Genomic DNA, 17,968 nt, shown 5'->3' on the forward strand with positions numbered 1-17,968 from the left:
TACAAATCAAATATTTTAATTGCAGCTGTCAAGACGCGTTGAAAAACTTAACTTTTCCAAAAACTGCCAAATATGAGCATTTGCATGCCTGTCAGCAATACCGGAAGTTATTGTTTTCTGTAGCGTTTGTGGTTTCAACGTAAAAGAGTTCTTCTGCAGGTGCGCAAATGAAAATGATTGACAGTTGATGAATCAGGGATTAAAAGTTGCTGAGGATAATGATGTAACTATGTAGAAGAAAACAAATATTTCGTTAAGGATCTTGTATACATTTTTTCGATAATGGAGGATTGACAATGACAAACAACAACAACAATACACCTCCAGTATCTATACATGAGTTAATACAGGTATTTTGATGCACATTACAGACTACACTTGTATATTTTGCTCACATGCCCTTGTTTCATGAGAAGAAAGAAGGAGGGAGCTTTAATCATGGCATGAAACAAGTGCCTGTGATCATGCTGCATGCTCAGAATAAATAAACATTATACATAACAAGTGTTCACTCATACAGTCATAATTTATACATGTTTCAAGTCCTGCTCATAACACATTTGATGTTGGATTAAAAATTTCTGTATCCGATCAGATAAATGAAGTTATGATACTGGATGATGCTGTCAATATTAGTTTTCTGTTTTACCTGACACATCAAAACCAAGCAGTTTGATTGAGTCAGCACATGCAGAATATAAACTTTTACATGTTAAAAATATATTATTATGATATACTCTGTACAAGTGCCTGCAGATAAGCTTAAGATAAATTTGGCAGTTGTTAAAAATTGGGGCAAGGAAAAGTTCAGAATATATATTGAAAAAATTGCCCTGAGAGAATTTTTTCTTAAATTTTGGGAACACCAAAAAGAGTTAGGCTTGGACTCTGGTAAACTTCACATTTTATAGATTAAAAACTAGCTTCTGACAATAAGCCTATTTTAAAAGTATATTGGATTTCAAACCCGTAATATTATAACCAAATATAGATAAAGTGCACACCAACTTCGTATAGAAACTGGGCGATACGAAAAAAAGAAAATTAATGAACATTATTAGTGCCGCTGAAAAGAGAAGATCGATTAAGCACTCATTGAACAAAATGTACATTATCCAAAGTTAAGAATGAACATTTCATGCTTGAATGTCCACTCTATGCCAATGAACATCAACAAATGACAAATAAAATTGTTCAATTATGTCAAAACTATTTATTGTTAAACAATTGGCAAACATTTTATTGGCTTTTCAATAATGAAGACAAAACCATTTTATGTATACTTGCAAACTAATTATGAAATAAGAAACAAGGACATTCTTTAAATATATGTTTACATATTATTTCTGTTAACATTTTGTATTATGACATCATACAAAAGATTTAAACTGTATCCTTAAATCTTTTAATATAGTTACACATTTGTACTATTAATAACATCATATGTCAGAACATAGTTTATGTTATTGCTATTGCTATTTGGATCATTCTATTCTCATAACAATTTTATGTATGTATCTGTATGCCCCACAGAAGGGCTCCGAATTGGAAATAAAATACAATTAATGTTTAATGTAGGGCCCTGCTTACATTTGGGTACTAGTCAACATACATGTACATGTGCCGCATCCGAACTCACAACCTCATTTTTATCAGACTAGTGATTGATGATGAACATGAACTTCTTAGTCCAGGGTTTTTAAATTTGTTGGTTAATGGATTTCTAATGTTTGAGATTCCAATCGGTTGATAAAAAAAACCCATAAATATGTATCGAATTACAGTGTGCATTTGTACTTCAGCATTATTACAATATTTGTGTTCTCCTTTTTTGTCAACAATCCTTAAATATTAGTGGCAAACATTTTTTCGCAGCTGGCTTTAAACAAACAGTGCATGTCATTGTTAGCTTATCCAAAATAGTTCAAAATAAAATCTTATGGAATTATGACAAAAAATGAAAACAAACTATTGTTTAAAGGGCTTTTCACATAGGTTTTCGTTCAGTTAAATTATTTCCGTAAACAACATTTCCAAATCTGTTCAATTGTCTATTTTTTTGGTTTAAGTATAATACAAATATTCACATAATTTGAGATAAATGCTACTACGCAGATATTTTTATTTAGATTTCAAGGATAATGAAATTGGTAGAGACAGTAGGGAGAAAAAAAAACCAGTTACATGAAATTTGAATTTAATTTATTGTTTCTGAAAATCAAGAAAATTGGGTCTGCGGATCTGTAAACCAATAATTGAAACTTATTCTTTGAAGTTATCAATTTAAAACTGTAGTAAGAAAAACTGAATATTATATTTTCATCAGAGTCTGTATTTCTGTGGTTGTCATTGGTTCCTGTCTATCATATTTGTTTTTCGTTTATTGTTCATGTTCTTTTATCATAAATCAAGCTGTTGGTTTTCTCTTTTGAATTGTTATACATTTTGTCATGACAGTGCCTTTTATAGCTTACAATTCATTATGGGTTTTGCTTATATTGTAAAAGGCTTTACAGTGACCTACATGTATAGTCAAATAATAGTTGCTTACATCTTTGTGCATCCACATCATTTGGTCTCTGGTGGATAGTTGTTTCATTGGCAATCATACCACATCTCCTCAGTTTTTATTATCATCCTCTACTACATATGCTTCATGTCCTTTGGGATGCTCTTTTTATCTGTAGTATTTAATACCTTTAAGTTACATGTATAACTTATAGGGCTATGCACAAAGAACTTTAAATGTAGTATGCTTCAATCAGAAGTTTTTTAATTATTTTTTTTGGATCATTTATAGACATACATTTTGTAAGTAACATGAAGTCTAGAAAAAAAAATTAAGTTACTAAATTTAATGTTAAGGGAAAGGTCTTACATAGAGTTTGTATCATGTTTATTTCACCAAAAAACGATTTCCTGATCATTTTTATACGCCTGTTTACGGGACGTATTATGGTATACCGTTGTCCGTCTGTCCGTCTTTCCGTCTGTCCGTCCGTCTGTCCGTCGTCAACATGTCGGACATTAACTAAAAAATGCTTTAACTAATTTGCATAAAACTTTGGTGAATTGTTTATATCTATTGACGTGAGCTCCCTTTCTTTTTTTATAAAATTTAGATTTTACGTTTCCGAGTTGTGGGGTTTTATTCATTAAAAAAAGGGGGATTTTCCAGTTTTTGGACAATAATTCAAGAATGCTTTCACCAACTTGCAAGAAATTGTGGTGAATTGTTTATATCTATTGACATGAGCTCCCTTTCAGTTTTTATAAATTTTAGATTTTACGTTGCCGAGTTGCAGGGTTTTATTCATGAAAAAAGGGGGGATTTTCCAGTTTTCGGACAAAAACTCAAAAATGCTTTCAGCAATTCTAATGAAACTTTGGTGAATTGTTTGTATGTATTGATGAAAGCTCCCTTTAGAATTTTATAAATTTTACATTTTACATTTCTGAGTTATGGGGTTTTATTCATTAAAAAAAGGGGTGATTTTCCAGTTTTCGGACAATAACTCAAAAATGCTGTCACCAATTCTCATGAAACTTTGGTGAAATGTTTATATCTATTGATGTAAGCTCCCTTTTTATTTTCATAAATTTCTAATATGACATTGAGAATTAATTGAACTTTATTTGTTTATAGTCTGACAACAGATTTACTAAGTATTGCACAACAGCAAGAAATCTTTAATTGAATATAAATTCAATTCATATAAACAATTTCAAGATCTTTGACTACATTTATTCAGAAACCTATAATATGTCAAATATTTAATTACAATCCAAATTCGGACCTGAATCAAGCTTGAATATTGTGTCCATTTTTGTCCCAACTGTTCAGGGTTGGACCTCTGCGGGCGTATCTAGCTGCGCTCAGCGAAGCAGTTTATTTTATATACATATACAATATTGTTTAACGAAACAGCAAGTATTTTTTTCACACAACATTTATTCCCTTTGACAAATGGTTAATGATCTGTGAAGACTTTAACAAGTTTATTAAAAAATGTTATTTTTTTATCTATTTGTATATCGATCGTATTCCTTGCTCTCGGGCTAGTACTGATAGGCTTGTTGGAAGTTTTTATCGTTTTTATGTTATAATGTACATCAGGCTTTGACAGTTTGGCTTGTTACATTGTATATATATTTAGCAAGTTTAAAAAGTTCACCATTTACAGTTAAATGGGAAACTGGAAACAATTGAAGAGAAGTGGCAGCAGATAAGTGAAAGTTTGTTCTTTCTCCCCTTAAGTCCAAAGACCTGGGGTATGGGAGAAAACTCTACAAGTGCAATCTTTTTTTCAGTGCTGTGTACTGTGTACTGTTAAAGACATATAAATGTGTACAGTTTTTGTGGTTATGAATAATTTGATGACTTTTCATTTCTGAGAAATCTTAATCATTATTCATAAACAGATATTAAAATTAAGTGTCGTTTTTTTCTTATATACATGTGCATGTACATATATATATATATATATATATGTAGGACAGCAATAACAATGTTCAAATTTTAATTTTCCTGGCAGAAAATTGGAAGTAAAATCTTGACACCTCCTTCACTAACTCCTTTAAGAAAATCTTTATTTTTTCTACGATGTATGTCCTACATGTATAATTTACATTCTAACTGAATAAATATTTTTCAGCTGTCGAACATTGGGATACCTCCTGACCAAGTAACATGGAACAGAGTGACGATGACGTCAGATAGATGGATTGCCATTCGACACTGCAACAAGGAGGATTCTTCATCTATGGTAAAACAAAAATTGAAGTAAAATTTTCACCATATTGAAGAGTTTAAATTTTATTAGGGATGACTTGCATTCCCACTTAAAATATTATTTGTAAACACCACACCAAATGGTGAACAAATTATAACATGTAGGTTGAGTCACCTGAAATAATTTGTTGGTTTTTGTGGGTTTTTTTTTTTCTCAGACGCATTTTATGTAATTCTTATAACAAATGTATAACTTTTTAAAAAAATTTGCTGAAACAGATTTAAGTGGACAATTTTTTAATCGCTGACCTGCCATCTCTTATTATAAACAATTAAGACTTTGAAATGTGCCAATGAATTATAAAGCCAATGTGTTATAAATTCAGTGTCCCAATTTTATTTTATTCCACTCTAAAAAAAAACTAGGGAAACCTCTACTTCATTATTGCATCATTTTACTGATGATGAGTGTAATATTAAATTGGACTATCATCTTACATTATATATCTCTTCAAACATGTTAAATGTACTTCATATAATGGATCCTATTCTTTTATATACATGCTCAATAAACTTACTAATGGGTCAATGTATAGTCACAGTCGAATACACTTAATTGATGATATGGCCTAATGTTTTGAAAGTTGTGTTAAACACCAATAATCAATCAATCAATCATTATATACTCTAGGTTTTTGTATTTCCTAAGAAATATGCCATGCAGTATTGTTTCCAACTTTCAAATTACTGATAACCATTTTGAAGTACTATAGTGTGCTTTTAACAATATGTAAATCTATCAAAACTAAATCAGTACTTTTGATTACTTATAGTTATTTTCTATTTAGAAATTGTTTATTTATTCATATTTTATATGGCAAACATAAGAATTGAAATAATTTAGTGAATCAGCACTTTTTAAAACAAATTAGACAAGTCCATGAATTTTTGACTCAAGAAATTACAACTGGACTCACAATTTTCTGAATTCTTGAATCAAAAATGGCATCAAGGTTCAGTTTAATCACTATTCCATTAAAACAAATTAAGACAAATCTGATGAACATGAAGGAATATAAAATTTCTAAATTTAGTTTTTTTTTTCAATTTGTCTTGATATTACAACCTTATCATTAATCATGAAAAAGGTACTGATCTTGTATTTTTTTACCACAACTTTTGACTCATCAGGTCTAAAAAGATGGAGTCCCTCAGTTACACATGTAAAAAACACTAAATGTTCTGTGCATTTGTACAATGTATTGGAGAAAAAACCTATGTTGGACTTTTTCTATAGTATATATTCTAAATATACCTTATAAAATCATTAATTAGAATTTACCCATTAGTGTTATTGAGAGAGAGTAAAATATCTATCTCATCAACATAAAAACAGATTTTATCAGACTAGAAAATGTGACAGAAGTGGTTTTTCAAATTAAGTGAAAATTGAGATAATTTGATTATCATCGCTGCAGTAGCCAGCTAACTATTTCCTGTATGTAATAACATGGGAAGGTTTATTTTTCTACATTTATTGTCAACATCCTATTGTGATTTTATTAAATCTTCCTCTATAACATGCATAATTTTACAGTAAAATCTGTTTTGTTTTTTAATTTTTTATTTAGGATGTAATATAAGTATAAGGTTGGCTTGATATGTTTTCAACTTCACTTAATATTTTGTTACCCTTGTAACTTGTTTCTAGACTATGCATTAACAACATAAGCTCACCAACTCCTTAATTTTTAGTTTAAAAAGATAGACCTTATATAAATATTTCGAATTGAAATTCTAGTAAAATACTTTGAATTTCTTGATAAATAGTAAAATGGGTAATTTCAAACAGATTCATCTTTCATTTCATCCCATGATATTTCATTACTCTTATTTGTTGTTATCTTTTAATTTTAAAAGCAAATATTCTTTAAAAGGATAAGTCTTATTATTTACAAGCATTCCTTTGTTACTATTACAGTACAATTTTGTTTATCAAAATTATTAATCTGGATTTATTGTTTTATTATGAATTATTAAGTTTACTCTGTACATATTTTTTTCTTTCTCACAGTTAATATGCTTTACTAAGTCACCTTAAAAATCACAAAATAAACCATATGTTAAACTCTTTCAATGGTTCATTTAAATTTTTATGCTCATGAAATACTTATAGACAGAATCCTTTCAAAAACTGTTCAGGTAACAGCATAAACCGTGTCATATTTTAAGTTGGAGTTGGAAATAAGGTCAAATTCGGCTTAAAAGATGATGATCGAATGCCATCCAAACATCTGGACTTCAACATTTCAGTTTCAGTAAAATTCTGTTGACCATAAGGATTTACCAAGCAGGACTAGATAAACCCAATAAGATGAAATTTTGGCATAATTTTTGGTTTCTGGATATTATCTTTTGAACCATACGCCCAACTTTCACTAAACTTGGTTTGGGAGAACAACATGGAATTTCACAGCAGCTATTGGTTCATAGACAAAAATTTGGGTGAAATTTCGATTTCCAGATATCTTTTGAACCATGTGTCTTACTTTTACTAAACTTGATTTGGTAATGCCCCAAAAGATGGTAGTAAAGATCTCAATTGATTTTGAGGTCAATAGGTGAAAGGTCACAGTAAAAGTAGCCATTGATAGGGGGAAATATTAGGTTTCCAGGCAATATCTGTTAAAGCACATGTCCAATTTCACCAAACTTAGTTAGAGTATACCTTATGGACTTGATGGAAAGAACAAGAAAAAGATTATTAGGTCAGTATAGGTCAAGGTTACAGTACTAAATAGACTGAAATTTTTGGAGGACAATATCTTTCAGCCTTAAATCCGGTCTTTTACCTATATTTTGTTGGTAATGAATCTTTGTGTGAAAAATACACAGTACACACAGAATGATTCCGTTGTAATTTACTCTTGCTGGTACTGTGGATTCATTATTATTCAAGGGGTACTAATATGAAGGGTATAGGTAAATCGCCATTTTAAATGTTCAAATGAGGTAAATTTTTGTAGGTTTATATAAAAAAGATGATATGGTATGATTGTCAATGAGACAACTCGCCACAAGAGACCAAATGACACAGAAATTAACAACTATAGGTCACTGTACGGCCTTCAACAATGAGCAAAGCCCATACCGCACAGTCAGCTATAAAAGGCCCCGAAATGACAATGTAAAACAATTCAAACGAGAAAACTAACGGCCTAATTTATGTTGTATGCACATGTACATGAAATCAAATATCCACTAAAATACAGTTTTATCTCAATCATCAAAAACTGGTACCCACGAAAATAAATTCATCAACAGAAATCTCCCTGAAACAGAGTGGTTGCTGATGATTTTGAGTAACAACACACTGATTAATTACCCTGACATCAGTGTATGTAATACCAATGGAATTTATAGAAAGATGTTTCCAAATGAATCACTCACAATCACTAGTATTCAAGGTGAAAAATCACTACCATGAGTGGTTTTTGACTGAACCATCCTGTGTGTACCCACTTTGAATATACCTAACACTGACAATATTTATTACATTTTTAGGTGACAGTACTAAATCCTAAGGAGGGCAGTATATCATATGTAGGACAGACCACAGCAGACTCAGTACAGATCAACCCCACTGAACCAGTCATAGCATTAAAAGGTAACAGCTCAAGTGACCTATGTATTTAAACCGCAATTTGTATTTATGCTTTATATTTTAAAGATTTTTTACCACCCTTGGTTTTCATTCTGTGGTGAACCCTGATATATATAGATTTTTCAAGATCCAAGATTAAAGCCATACATGTTTTTAATTCCACACTAGCTGGAATAAAATGGGTATACATATTTCTAAAATATATAGATCTGTGCCTTTATACTTTTACGATGAACATGATCATAAGTGGTTTGTTTTTAAAGGCCGAGCCTTAATGCCTTTAATGGTATCAACCAATAGCCATTTCGTTTCTACGTGGGGGTAAATACGTCATCATAACAATCCCGAAAAGTGGAATTCTTTCTTCTTCTATTTGTAATATTCTGTGGTTTTTTTTCTAATTGCAGCTGGAATACGATTTGAAGTATTTAATTTTAATACAAAACAGTTAATAAGTAAAACAAAACTGCATGATCCTGTAGTATACTGGACATGGCTGAACACAGAGGTCATTGCTATGGTTACAGAAACCCTGGTATATCATTGGCCAATATGGGAAGGTATGTTAATATAATGTACTATACATAAACACGATTATCAAAGATTATGTACAGCACGACAAACCACACTAACAACCAACACCCCACTTGTTTATGATCCAGAAGTAAATTTTGTAAAAAAAAAATCCTGTTTATCCATATTTTACTTATAAATGGACTTAGTTTTTCTGCCAGTTAACATTACATTCACTCTGTGGTTAAAGTTTTTAAAATTTAAATAACTTTCTTAAACTATCCTGGATTTGTACCAAACTTGAACAGAAGCTTGTTTATGATCAAAAGCTAGTATCTAGAAGAAAATTTTATAAAAAATTATTTCCTGTTTTTCCGTATATTACTTATAAATGGACTTAGTTTTTCTTCCTGTTAACATTACATACAGTCTGCAGTTAAAGTTTTTAAATAGATATAAGAAGATGTGGTATGAGTGCCAATGAGACAACTCTCCATCCAAGTCAAAATTTATAAAAGTAAACCATTATAGTTCACAGTACGGTCTTCAACACAGAGCCTTGGCTCACACCGAACAGTAAGCTATAAAGGGCCCCAAAAATTACTAGTGTAAAACCATTCAAACAGGAAAACCAACGGTCTAATCTATATAAAAAACGAGAAACGAGAACCACATCAACAAACGACACTACTGAACATCAGATTCCTGACTTAGGACAGGTGCAAACAAATGCAGCGGGTTGAAACGTTTTAATGGTACCAAACCTTCACCCTTTTTCTGAAACAATAGTGTAACATCACAACATAGAAAGACACACTATAAAATATCAACTGAAATAGCTTAACTCAATCAAAGGACATATTAACACCAGTGAACAAACACTGAACAAATAAATTTGACCTATGATACAATGTAAATACAAAATAAATAAATTAAGGGAAGAATAATAAAAGTAACATGTAATAACGGTATGAAATGTTCAACAATTTAAGAAAAACAATATGCTCGAACAAAAATATCAGTCATTTGCAATAACTTTAAACACAGGTAAATGAAAATAATTTTGTTGTTAGGTATACGTGTACAGTTCCAATAGAGAAAGGAAATATTTTTACAAAATAAATAATTTCGATGTTCATGGTTAAGAAGTGAAAAATTATAGTAATACCAAACACTTATCAAAGCTAAACATTTATTAGATTCATAACATCCTGGATTTTTACCAAACTTGGACAGAAGCTTCTTACAATCAAAAGATTACAACAGCAAAAGTAGACGAGACACTGGGTTCCGCGGAACCCTTATAAATTTTTTTTCTTGGAAGACTCAACTAATTTTATCATATCAAGCATTTGCTTACATTTCCTAGTATTAAATAAAATTGATATATCATGTATATTGATAATATAACATTCTATTTTTAGATTGTGCTCCTGAAAAAATGTTTTTAAGACATCAAAGACTGGAATTTACAGAAATAATAAGTTACAAGGCAGATCCCAGTTTAAAATGGCTGGCTGTTACTGGTTTGATGCCTGAGGTTTGTCACAATAAGTGAACTTTGCCAAGCAATTTAGTTAAGGATGTACTTAGGTGAAATTTAAAAAAAATCTAGAATTTAAAATTGATACTTTAAGTGAGAAGAGCATTAGTTAAGGAACAAAATAAGCAAAAATTATTGATAGGTTATAGGGCTCCTTTCCGAGATATTTAATTTTTTTTAAATGGCGGGAAAAGGCTGACTTAGACTTTTACCTTATATTTGCATTAGTATATTGAGTCTCAAATTGAAAGAAAATAAATCTAGAATCTGCTTAAATTTTGGTAAATGACTTTTTATGAGCTATTGAAGTCTTATATGAAAAGAAAAACGGGTGTTATGGGGCAAAATCTTTTACCCTGTATCGTAGGAAAAAAACCAAGGAGTCCAAACATCTGACAAAAATTCCTAAACCTGACCTAAGTACATCCTTAATCATATTTCTAGTACTATATTAACTTTCTCTTTGAGGACTAAAAACGGGAAAGAAGACACCAATGGGTCACCCAAATCATAATGGGTTTGTAAAATTTTAGAGAAGATGACATCCATTTTACCATCAAGAACCCTTGGTTCAATAGGTTCGTGTAAGCAGTAACCCTTTGAAAGTTATAATAGGAAACACAAGTTCCTGGAATATCCTATCAATTGGGTAATATTTACTCCATATACAGGTGCTGTCAGAATGTTGTAACAATAAACTGACAGCATATGTTTAACATCATTTTTTAAAGGAGTAGGGGCATTAAGGCCTGGTTTTGGCCCAAGAATATAAAATGTTTGACAACTATAATTTCAAATTGGCACATAATGTTTGGAAATGCATAGGGTCAAGATATATAAATGAAAAACAGAAAGATTTTTATCTGATGACGTCACAATTACGTCATTATACGTATCGTTTTCACAATAACGATGAAAAGTACAGAATTTAAGCAGTTTTCCATCGTTATTTCCATTGTGAAAACATCGTGCACAGCCAAGAAACAACTAAATAATTTAAGACAAGCTTTATTATAACTATTGACATAATCTTACCAAATATAAAGTTGTTTCATGGGTGCGCACATACTTTTCCAATCTAAAATATACTTAAAATTTGATGAAAAACAAGGAAAATCAAGAAATTTTACAAAATATGCAAATTTTGTCGTGGTTTGTTGCCATGGTAACTCGTTCAATGTGAAATTTGTTTTTATTTTCTGAATACCTTAAACCTTAGTATAATTTAGATAAAAATTTAAGAATATGTATGATAACTTTTAAATTTGCAGTAATATTAGGGCCAAATAAGGGCCTTATTGCCTCTACTCCTTTTCAAATATCTGATTCCAATAGAAAATATTTAGAATTTCATTTTTTTTATTTCACTAATTTCATACAGGTTGTAGTGTTTATGAATTAGTTGATTGAGTTGACCATGCCACAATTGGAGCAGGATCTGCTTACCCTTCCAGAGCACCTGAGATCACCCCAGTTTTTGGTGGGGTTTTCGTGTTGCTCAGTCTTTGATTTCTATGTTGTGTTCAGGGTTGGCAAACTATTACCTCGGGCGGGAAAAACCAGGTGGGAAAACCTGGGTTTTCCCGGGCTGGGCAATACTCCTAGAAACAGGTAGTACTGGGCAATACTGGGTAATATGATTTTTCAAGCTTATTTTTACACAAAATAGTAAAGACTTGTTGTAGTTTAATAGCATTATAGCTAAATATATACATTTTATACAGATAACCATTGAGAGTCATTTCTGAAGATTGAAAATTCAATTTCTTCCTTTTCTCCACTAATTCTATGTAGGCAAGAATACAAGTTTTGGACATATCAGGATACCTTGTTAATTTGCAAGCTTTGTTTCAATATTAAATCCAAGTTGAAAAAATGCATTTTAATGCAGTGTTTAAGTGAATTGTAAATTTTAATTGTTATACAATCATATTGCTAAATAAACACCCTAAGGGGACAGGCCATGAACACTTATAGAAATAAAAAGGCTGATTATTGTAATATAAACAAATCTGTATTATTATCTGAATAATTACTTATTAATTAGTGATGTACATAAACATATGCTCAAACTTAGTAAACATTTTTAGTAATGAACAAAAAATGTTTAAAAGTAATTTTCCTTACATAGATTTGTTAATTCTTAATATTAGTTATATTTATTTAAAAAAAAAAAATGAATTGCATTTGTGATTAATTACTGAATCCTCTTTAAAATTCAGGCCAGTATTTCATATTACCCAGTATTGCCCAGTATTACCCAGTAAAACCCAGTAAAACCTGAGTTTTCCCAGTATTTCCCACTGGGCTGGGCAATACTCATAAAACCCGAGTTTTTGTCAACCGTGGTTGTGTTTTGTGTACTGTTTGTTTGTCTTTTTCTTCTTTAGCCATGGCATTGTAAGTTTATTTTCGACTTGTGAGTTTGAATGTCCCTTTGGTATCCTACGCCTCTCTTTTTCCATAAATATGTATTAAGTGTATTTGACCTTTTCAGGAGGAGAAGATATCAGGGTTAACACAGCTTTACTATGTAGATGAGGACATTACTCAGTGTATTACAGCCCATGCAGTATGTTTTACTAATTACCAGTATAATGACAATCCGCTACCTTCAACAGTACTATGTGCTGCCACCAGAGATGCTGTGGATATAGGAAAGGTAAATGTATATATATATTACTCAGTATAACAACAATCCACTTCCTTCAACAGTACTATGTGCTGCCACCAGAGAAGCTGTGGATATAGGAAAGGTAAATGTATATATTACTCAGTAGAACAACAATCCTCTACCATCAACAGTACTATGTGCTGCCACCAGAGATGCTGTGGATATAGGAAAGGTAAATGTATATATTACTCAGTAGAACAACAATCCTCTACCATCAACAGTACTATGTGCTGCCACCAGAGACGCTGTGGTTATAGGAAAGGTAAATGTATATATATTACACAGTATAACAACAATCCTCTACCTTCAACAGTACTATGTGCTGCCACCAGAGACGCTGTGGATATAGGAAAGGTAAATGTATATATATTACACAGTATAACAACAATCCGCTACCTTCAACAGTACTATGTGCTGCCACCAGAGACGCTGTGGATATAGGAAAGGTAAATGTATATATATTACACAGTATAACAACAATCCTCTACCTTCAACAGTACTATGTGCTGCCACCAGAGACGCTGTGGAAATAGGAAAGGTAAATGTATATATATTACACAGTATAACAACAATCCTCTACCTTCAACAGTACTATGTGCTGCAACCAGAGACGCTGTGGAAATAGGAAAGGTAAATGTATATATATTACTCAGTATAAAGACAATCCGCTACCATCAACAGTACTATGTGCTGCCACCAGAGACACTGTGGATATAGGATTGGTAAATGTATATATATTACTCAGTATAAAGACAATCCCCTACTATCAACAGTACTATGTGCTGCCACCAGAGATGCTGTGGATATAGGAAAGGTAAATGTATATATATTATTCAGTATAACAACAATCCCCTACCATCAACAGTACTATGTGCTGCCACCAGAGACGCTGTGGTTATAGGAGGGGTAAATGTATATATATTACACAGTATAATGAAAATCCGCTACCTTCAACAGTACTATGTGCTGCCACCAGAGATGCTGTGGATATAGGAAAGGTAAATGTATATATATTATTCAGTATAAAAACAATCCCCTACCATCAACAGTACTATGTGCTGCCACCAGAGACGCTGTGGATATAGGAGGGGTAAATGTATATATATTACACAGTATAATGAAAATCCGCTACCTTCAACAGTACTATGTGCTGCCACCAGAGATGCTGTGGATATAGGAAAGGTAAATGTATATATATTACACAGTATAACAACAATCCTCTACCTTCAACAGTACTATGTGCTGCCACCAGAGACGCTGTGGATATAGGAGGGGTAAATGTATATATATTACACAGTATAATGAAAATCCGCTACCTTCAACAGTACTATGTGCTGCCACCAGAGAAGCTGTGGATATAGGAAAGGTAAATGTATATATATTACTCAATAGCCCTTTGAGAAAGTTCTCCCAGAAGCAGAATTTGCCTGAGCGACAGCCTCTAAAATGTGTATTCATTTGTAAAATAGGAAGATTCCCCACATGGTACTAACCTTGTTTTTAAGATAAAGAACAACCATAAAATTATTTTTCTTTGCTATATGTTAGTTTCTCAATAGATCATAGAAGATTAATTCGAAGTTGCATGAAATGAATTTTAGAGAACATTGTTAAAATTAATTAATCAATGTCTATATGAATTTCTCACTTTTAATAATTAAGGTATGTATGCCTTGTGCACATGTTCCTGGTAGTTTGTCAAAAGTTTTATTTTGAATTGTGTATATATGATATTTTCAGATCCATGTAATAGAGCTTGGTCCATACAAGCAAGGAAATTTTGCTCCCAGAAATAATTATGATCATGTGCAATTTTATGATGGTGCTGATACTTACGACTTCCCTGTCTCACTCCATGTAAGTATATATAGGATACCTATGGTAAATGGGGGGCCTCGGTGGTCAAGTGGTCTAAGTAGTTCTACTACTGTAATCACTAGCCAGTCAACACTGAGGTTGTGAGTTCGAACCCACGCTCGTGTGGGTGCACTCGACTCCAATCTTAATTGACTAGGATTGTCAGTTTTCCTATCGAAGGTCAGTTGTTTTCTCAGGACACTCTGGCTTCCTCCACCAATAAAAACTGGCCGCCATGAAATAGCCCAAATGTGGCGCTAAAAAGTGGCGTTAAAACACCAACAATCAATCAACCATATGGTAAATGATGTATTTTATATATTTTTATATCGTAAATTATGATAAACAAGAATAGATGTCCATAGAACACCATGTTCCACTTGCGCTATAATTTTCTTGTTCAGTGAATTGTGAAAAAGGCTTACAAACCATAATTTGGCATATAATTTAAAATCTACACACCATTTTGAACATGTGTAATAAGTTTCAAGTTGATGTGACCTTGATGGCATGGTGAACAACCTTAACCAAAACTTTAAACTGAGAATGGACAAGTTTCACCCTCTTACATCTTTATTTTCTCCTTTATTTCTTAGAAATTGGTTAACTTATGCATGAGTTTCCATTGAAAATACTTCTATACAATATCAAACTTTTTTCTCATCCTGTTGTTTATAGTGGCAAAATTATACATATTCTCAAAAAATGACATGTAAAAAAAACTATCTTGCATCTGGGAATAGTATATCTAACGGGAAATGAATCTGATAGGCTTTCCAGTATAAAATTTATACAATCCCGAACTTTACGAGACTTCGCAAGATTTATGGATTTTGGAAGCATCTGACTGAAAAACTATCAGAACTGGTCAATAAATTAACCACATAATTCCAAACATTGGACATATAATGAATTGATAAGTTTTATTGTAAAGTAGATATATTTTGTCATATAAAATGACCAATATAAGTGTGATGTGAAGTGTTATAAAATGGTTTGTGAAATTCGTGGCAGAATTTTTTTATTTCCCCGTTTGCTATCTGTACCCTTCTGTGATGTAATAAATGCGACTATGACAAATTTAAAGTGACAAATTACAAGTTCTATACACTGGCATCACTTATTACTTAGTTTGAATTACATTTTATTGATATGAACAGAAATTACTAAGATAATAGAGAGTATGTATTTTACACATGTCTGTTTCTGTATCTTGTCATTTATTAACTATGACCCGACAATAAAATCGGCTATAATTAGGTAGTGTCAAGTCCCGTCAATATATATCTTCCTGCTTGCATTTAGGACAAATCATATTTTATGGGAATGTTACTCTTAAGTACAAAGGGAAGGAATGCAGATACATTTGTTTATAGAAAAAATGTGGAATTAACAAAATAGACTATAAATCATTTTATTCCTTCATGTATAATAAATTTGATTGACACATAGAAAGTAAATTGAGTTATTTGAAATTTTATAATTTGAATTTTATTTTTTAGGTTTCCGAGAAGTACGGCTTATTATTCACCATCACTAAATATGGCTACCTCTACCTCTCTGATATGGAGACAGCTGCCTGTCTATGTTGTAATAAAATATCCAACTTCATCATGTTTACATCAACCCTCAACACTGATACACAAGGAATTATGGGTGTTACTAGAGGAGGTCAGGTGAGTTACTATGGAAACAATAATTCACATTGCTAATGTAAGTAATATCTCTTTAATGAGTCAAATCTGGTTTAAGGATGTTCGCTACTCTGTTTCAAAATAACAAGCTTTTTAAAAGACTGTTATAAATTGATAGTATATAAATGAAGAAACTAAAAAAGCAGAAAAAAATTAAGGGTCCGTGTTCTTGTTTTCGAGATATAAGCCATTGCAAATTTGGCGGGAAATGATTCTCTCTAGATTTTTCATACATTTAACATTGGCACCTTTTTTCTTTCAAAAACAATGAAAAAATAACAAGGATTTTATAAGATTTTCAAATGTGGCTTTTTAAACTAGATGTAATAATATTATGAAAAGAAAAAGTAGTGGTTAGCGGGCAAAATTTGTAATTGCACTATATGGATAAAACCAGTGGATTCCGAATGTCTGGCAAAAAAACAAAAACAAGAGGAGTGAACATCCTTAAGGACAGTATCCTTTGGAAAAAAATTTCTCCAGTTATCTTGGAGACATTCAGCGTGTTCTATGAAACACTACCTAGGAAGAAAGTCTGGGCTAATAGTATTTAATCTTCTATGTAATATTCAAAAGACGCTCTTCACATAATTTAGTTTAAATGCCAGTTGAAATTTTGTTCATGACTATTAATTTTTTACAGGTTATGACAATAAAGATAAAGAAGGAAGGACTTGTGTCACATGTCAGAGACAAAGCTAAGAGAACAAACCAAGCAGACAGACTTGAAAAAGCAATCTCATGTTAATGGTACTGATGCATTAGCATTTCCTTTACCTGCCAACCTTTTACATCTTTTACCCCATGTTCAGATTTTCCACACATTACATTACACATTTGTATCCACACTCTTCTAAACCCATAACAGAATTTAATGATACTTTCCCAGAATCTTCAACATGTTATGCCATTGGTCATTTCCTAATTTTTTTCCAATTTGATTTTGGAGTTTCCCTTTAAGTAAATACTTGACTTTGCAAGGGGCAGGGTATCATTTTATGACCTTTGCTCCTAGTTCCTTTGGTTTTTTTTTTTTTAAGTATGCCTGTCATTTAAGCTGGAGTAGGGATTCTCCTTTGACTGTTTACAGTTTCAAATATTGTTATTTCATAATTAAATGTGGGACTATTTTTGGTGAAAATGTTACAAATGTAAATCCTTATCATGTTGCTGTAGAATATTACTAGCAAAGTTGAAAAGCCAATTTTATTTTTTGCAATATTAGTCCAGTTGCATTTTTCGCACAAATAAAAACATTGCAGAAATATGAAATTTTGCAATTACAAAATGA

The 17,968-nt window shown here is 31.6% G+C and overlaps 1 protein-coding gene across 1 annotated transcript; it reads left to right on the forward strand.

The window, feature by feature from the left end:
• Window positions 1-222: 222 nt before the first annotated feature.
• LOC127711631 (clathrin heavy chain 1-like) lies at window positions 223-17,600 on the forward strand. Its single transcript, XM_052217737.1, has 9 exons — window positions 223-350; window positions 4,656-4,766; window positions 8,297-8,399; window positions 8,804-8,956; window positions 10,334-10,449; window positions 12,950-13,114; window positions 14,867-14,983; window positions 16,486-16,659; window positions 17,321-17,600. Exons 1-9 carry the CDS (start codon window positions 297-299, stop codon window positions 17,423-17,425), a joined length of 1,098 nt encoding a protein of 365 aa, XP_052073697.1. The 5' UTR covers window positions 223-296; the 3' UTR covers window positions 17,426-17,600.
• Window positions 17,601-17,968: the final 368 nt, after the last annotated feature.

This window comes from Mytilus californianus, unplaced genomic scaffold (assembly GCF_021869535.1).
Source record: "Mytilus californianus isolate M0D057914Y unplaced genomic scaffold, xbMytCali1.0.p SCAF_8, whole genome shotgun sequence".
NCBI classification, from domain to species: domain Eukaryota; kingdom Metazoa; phylum Mollusca; class Bivalvia; order Mytilida; family Mytilidae; genus Mytilus; species Mytilus californianus.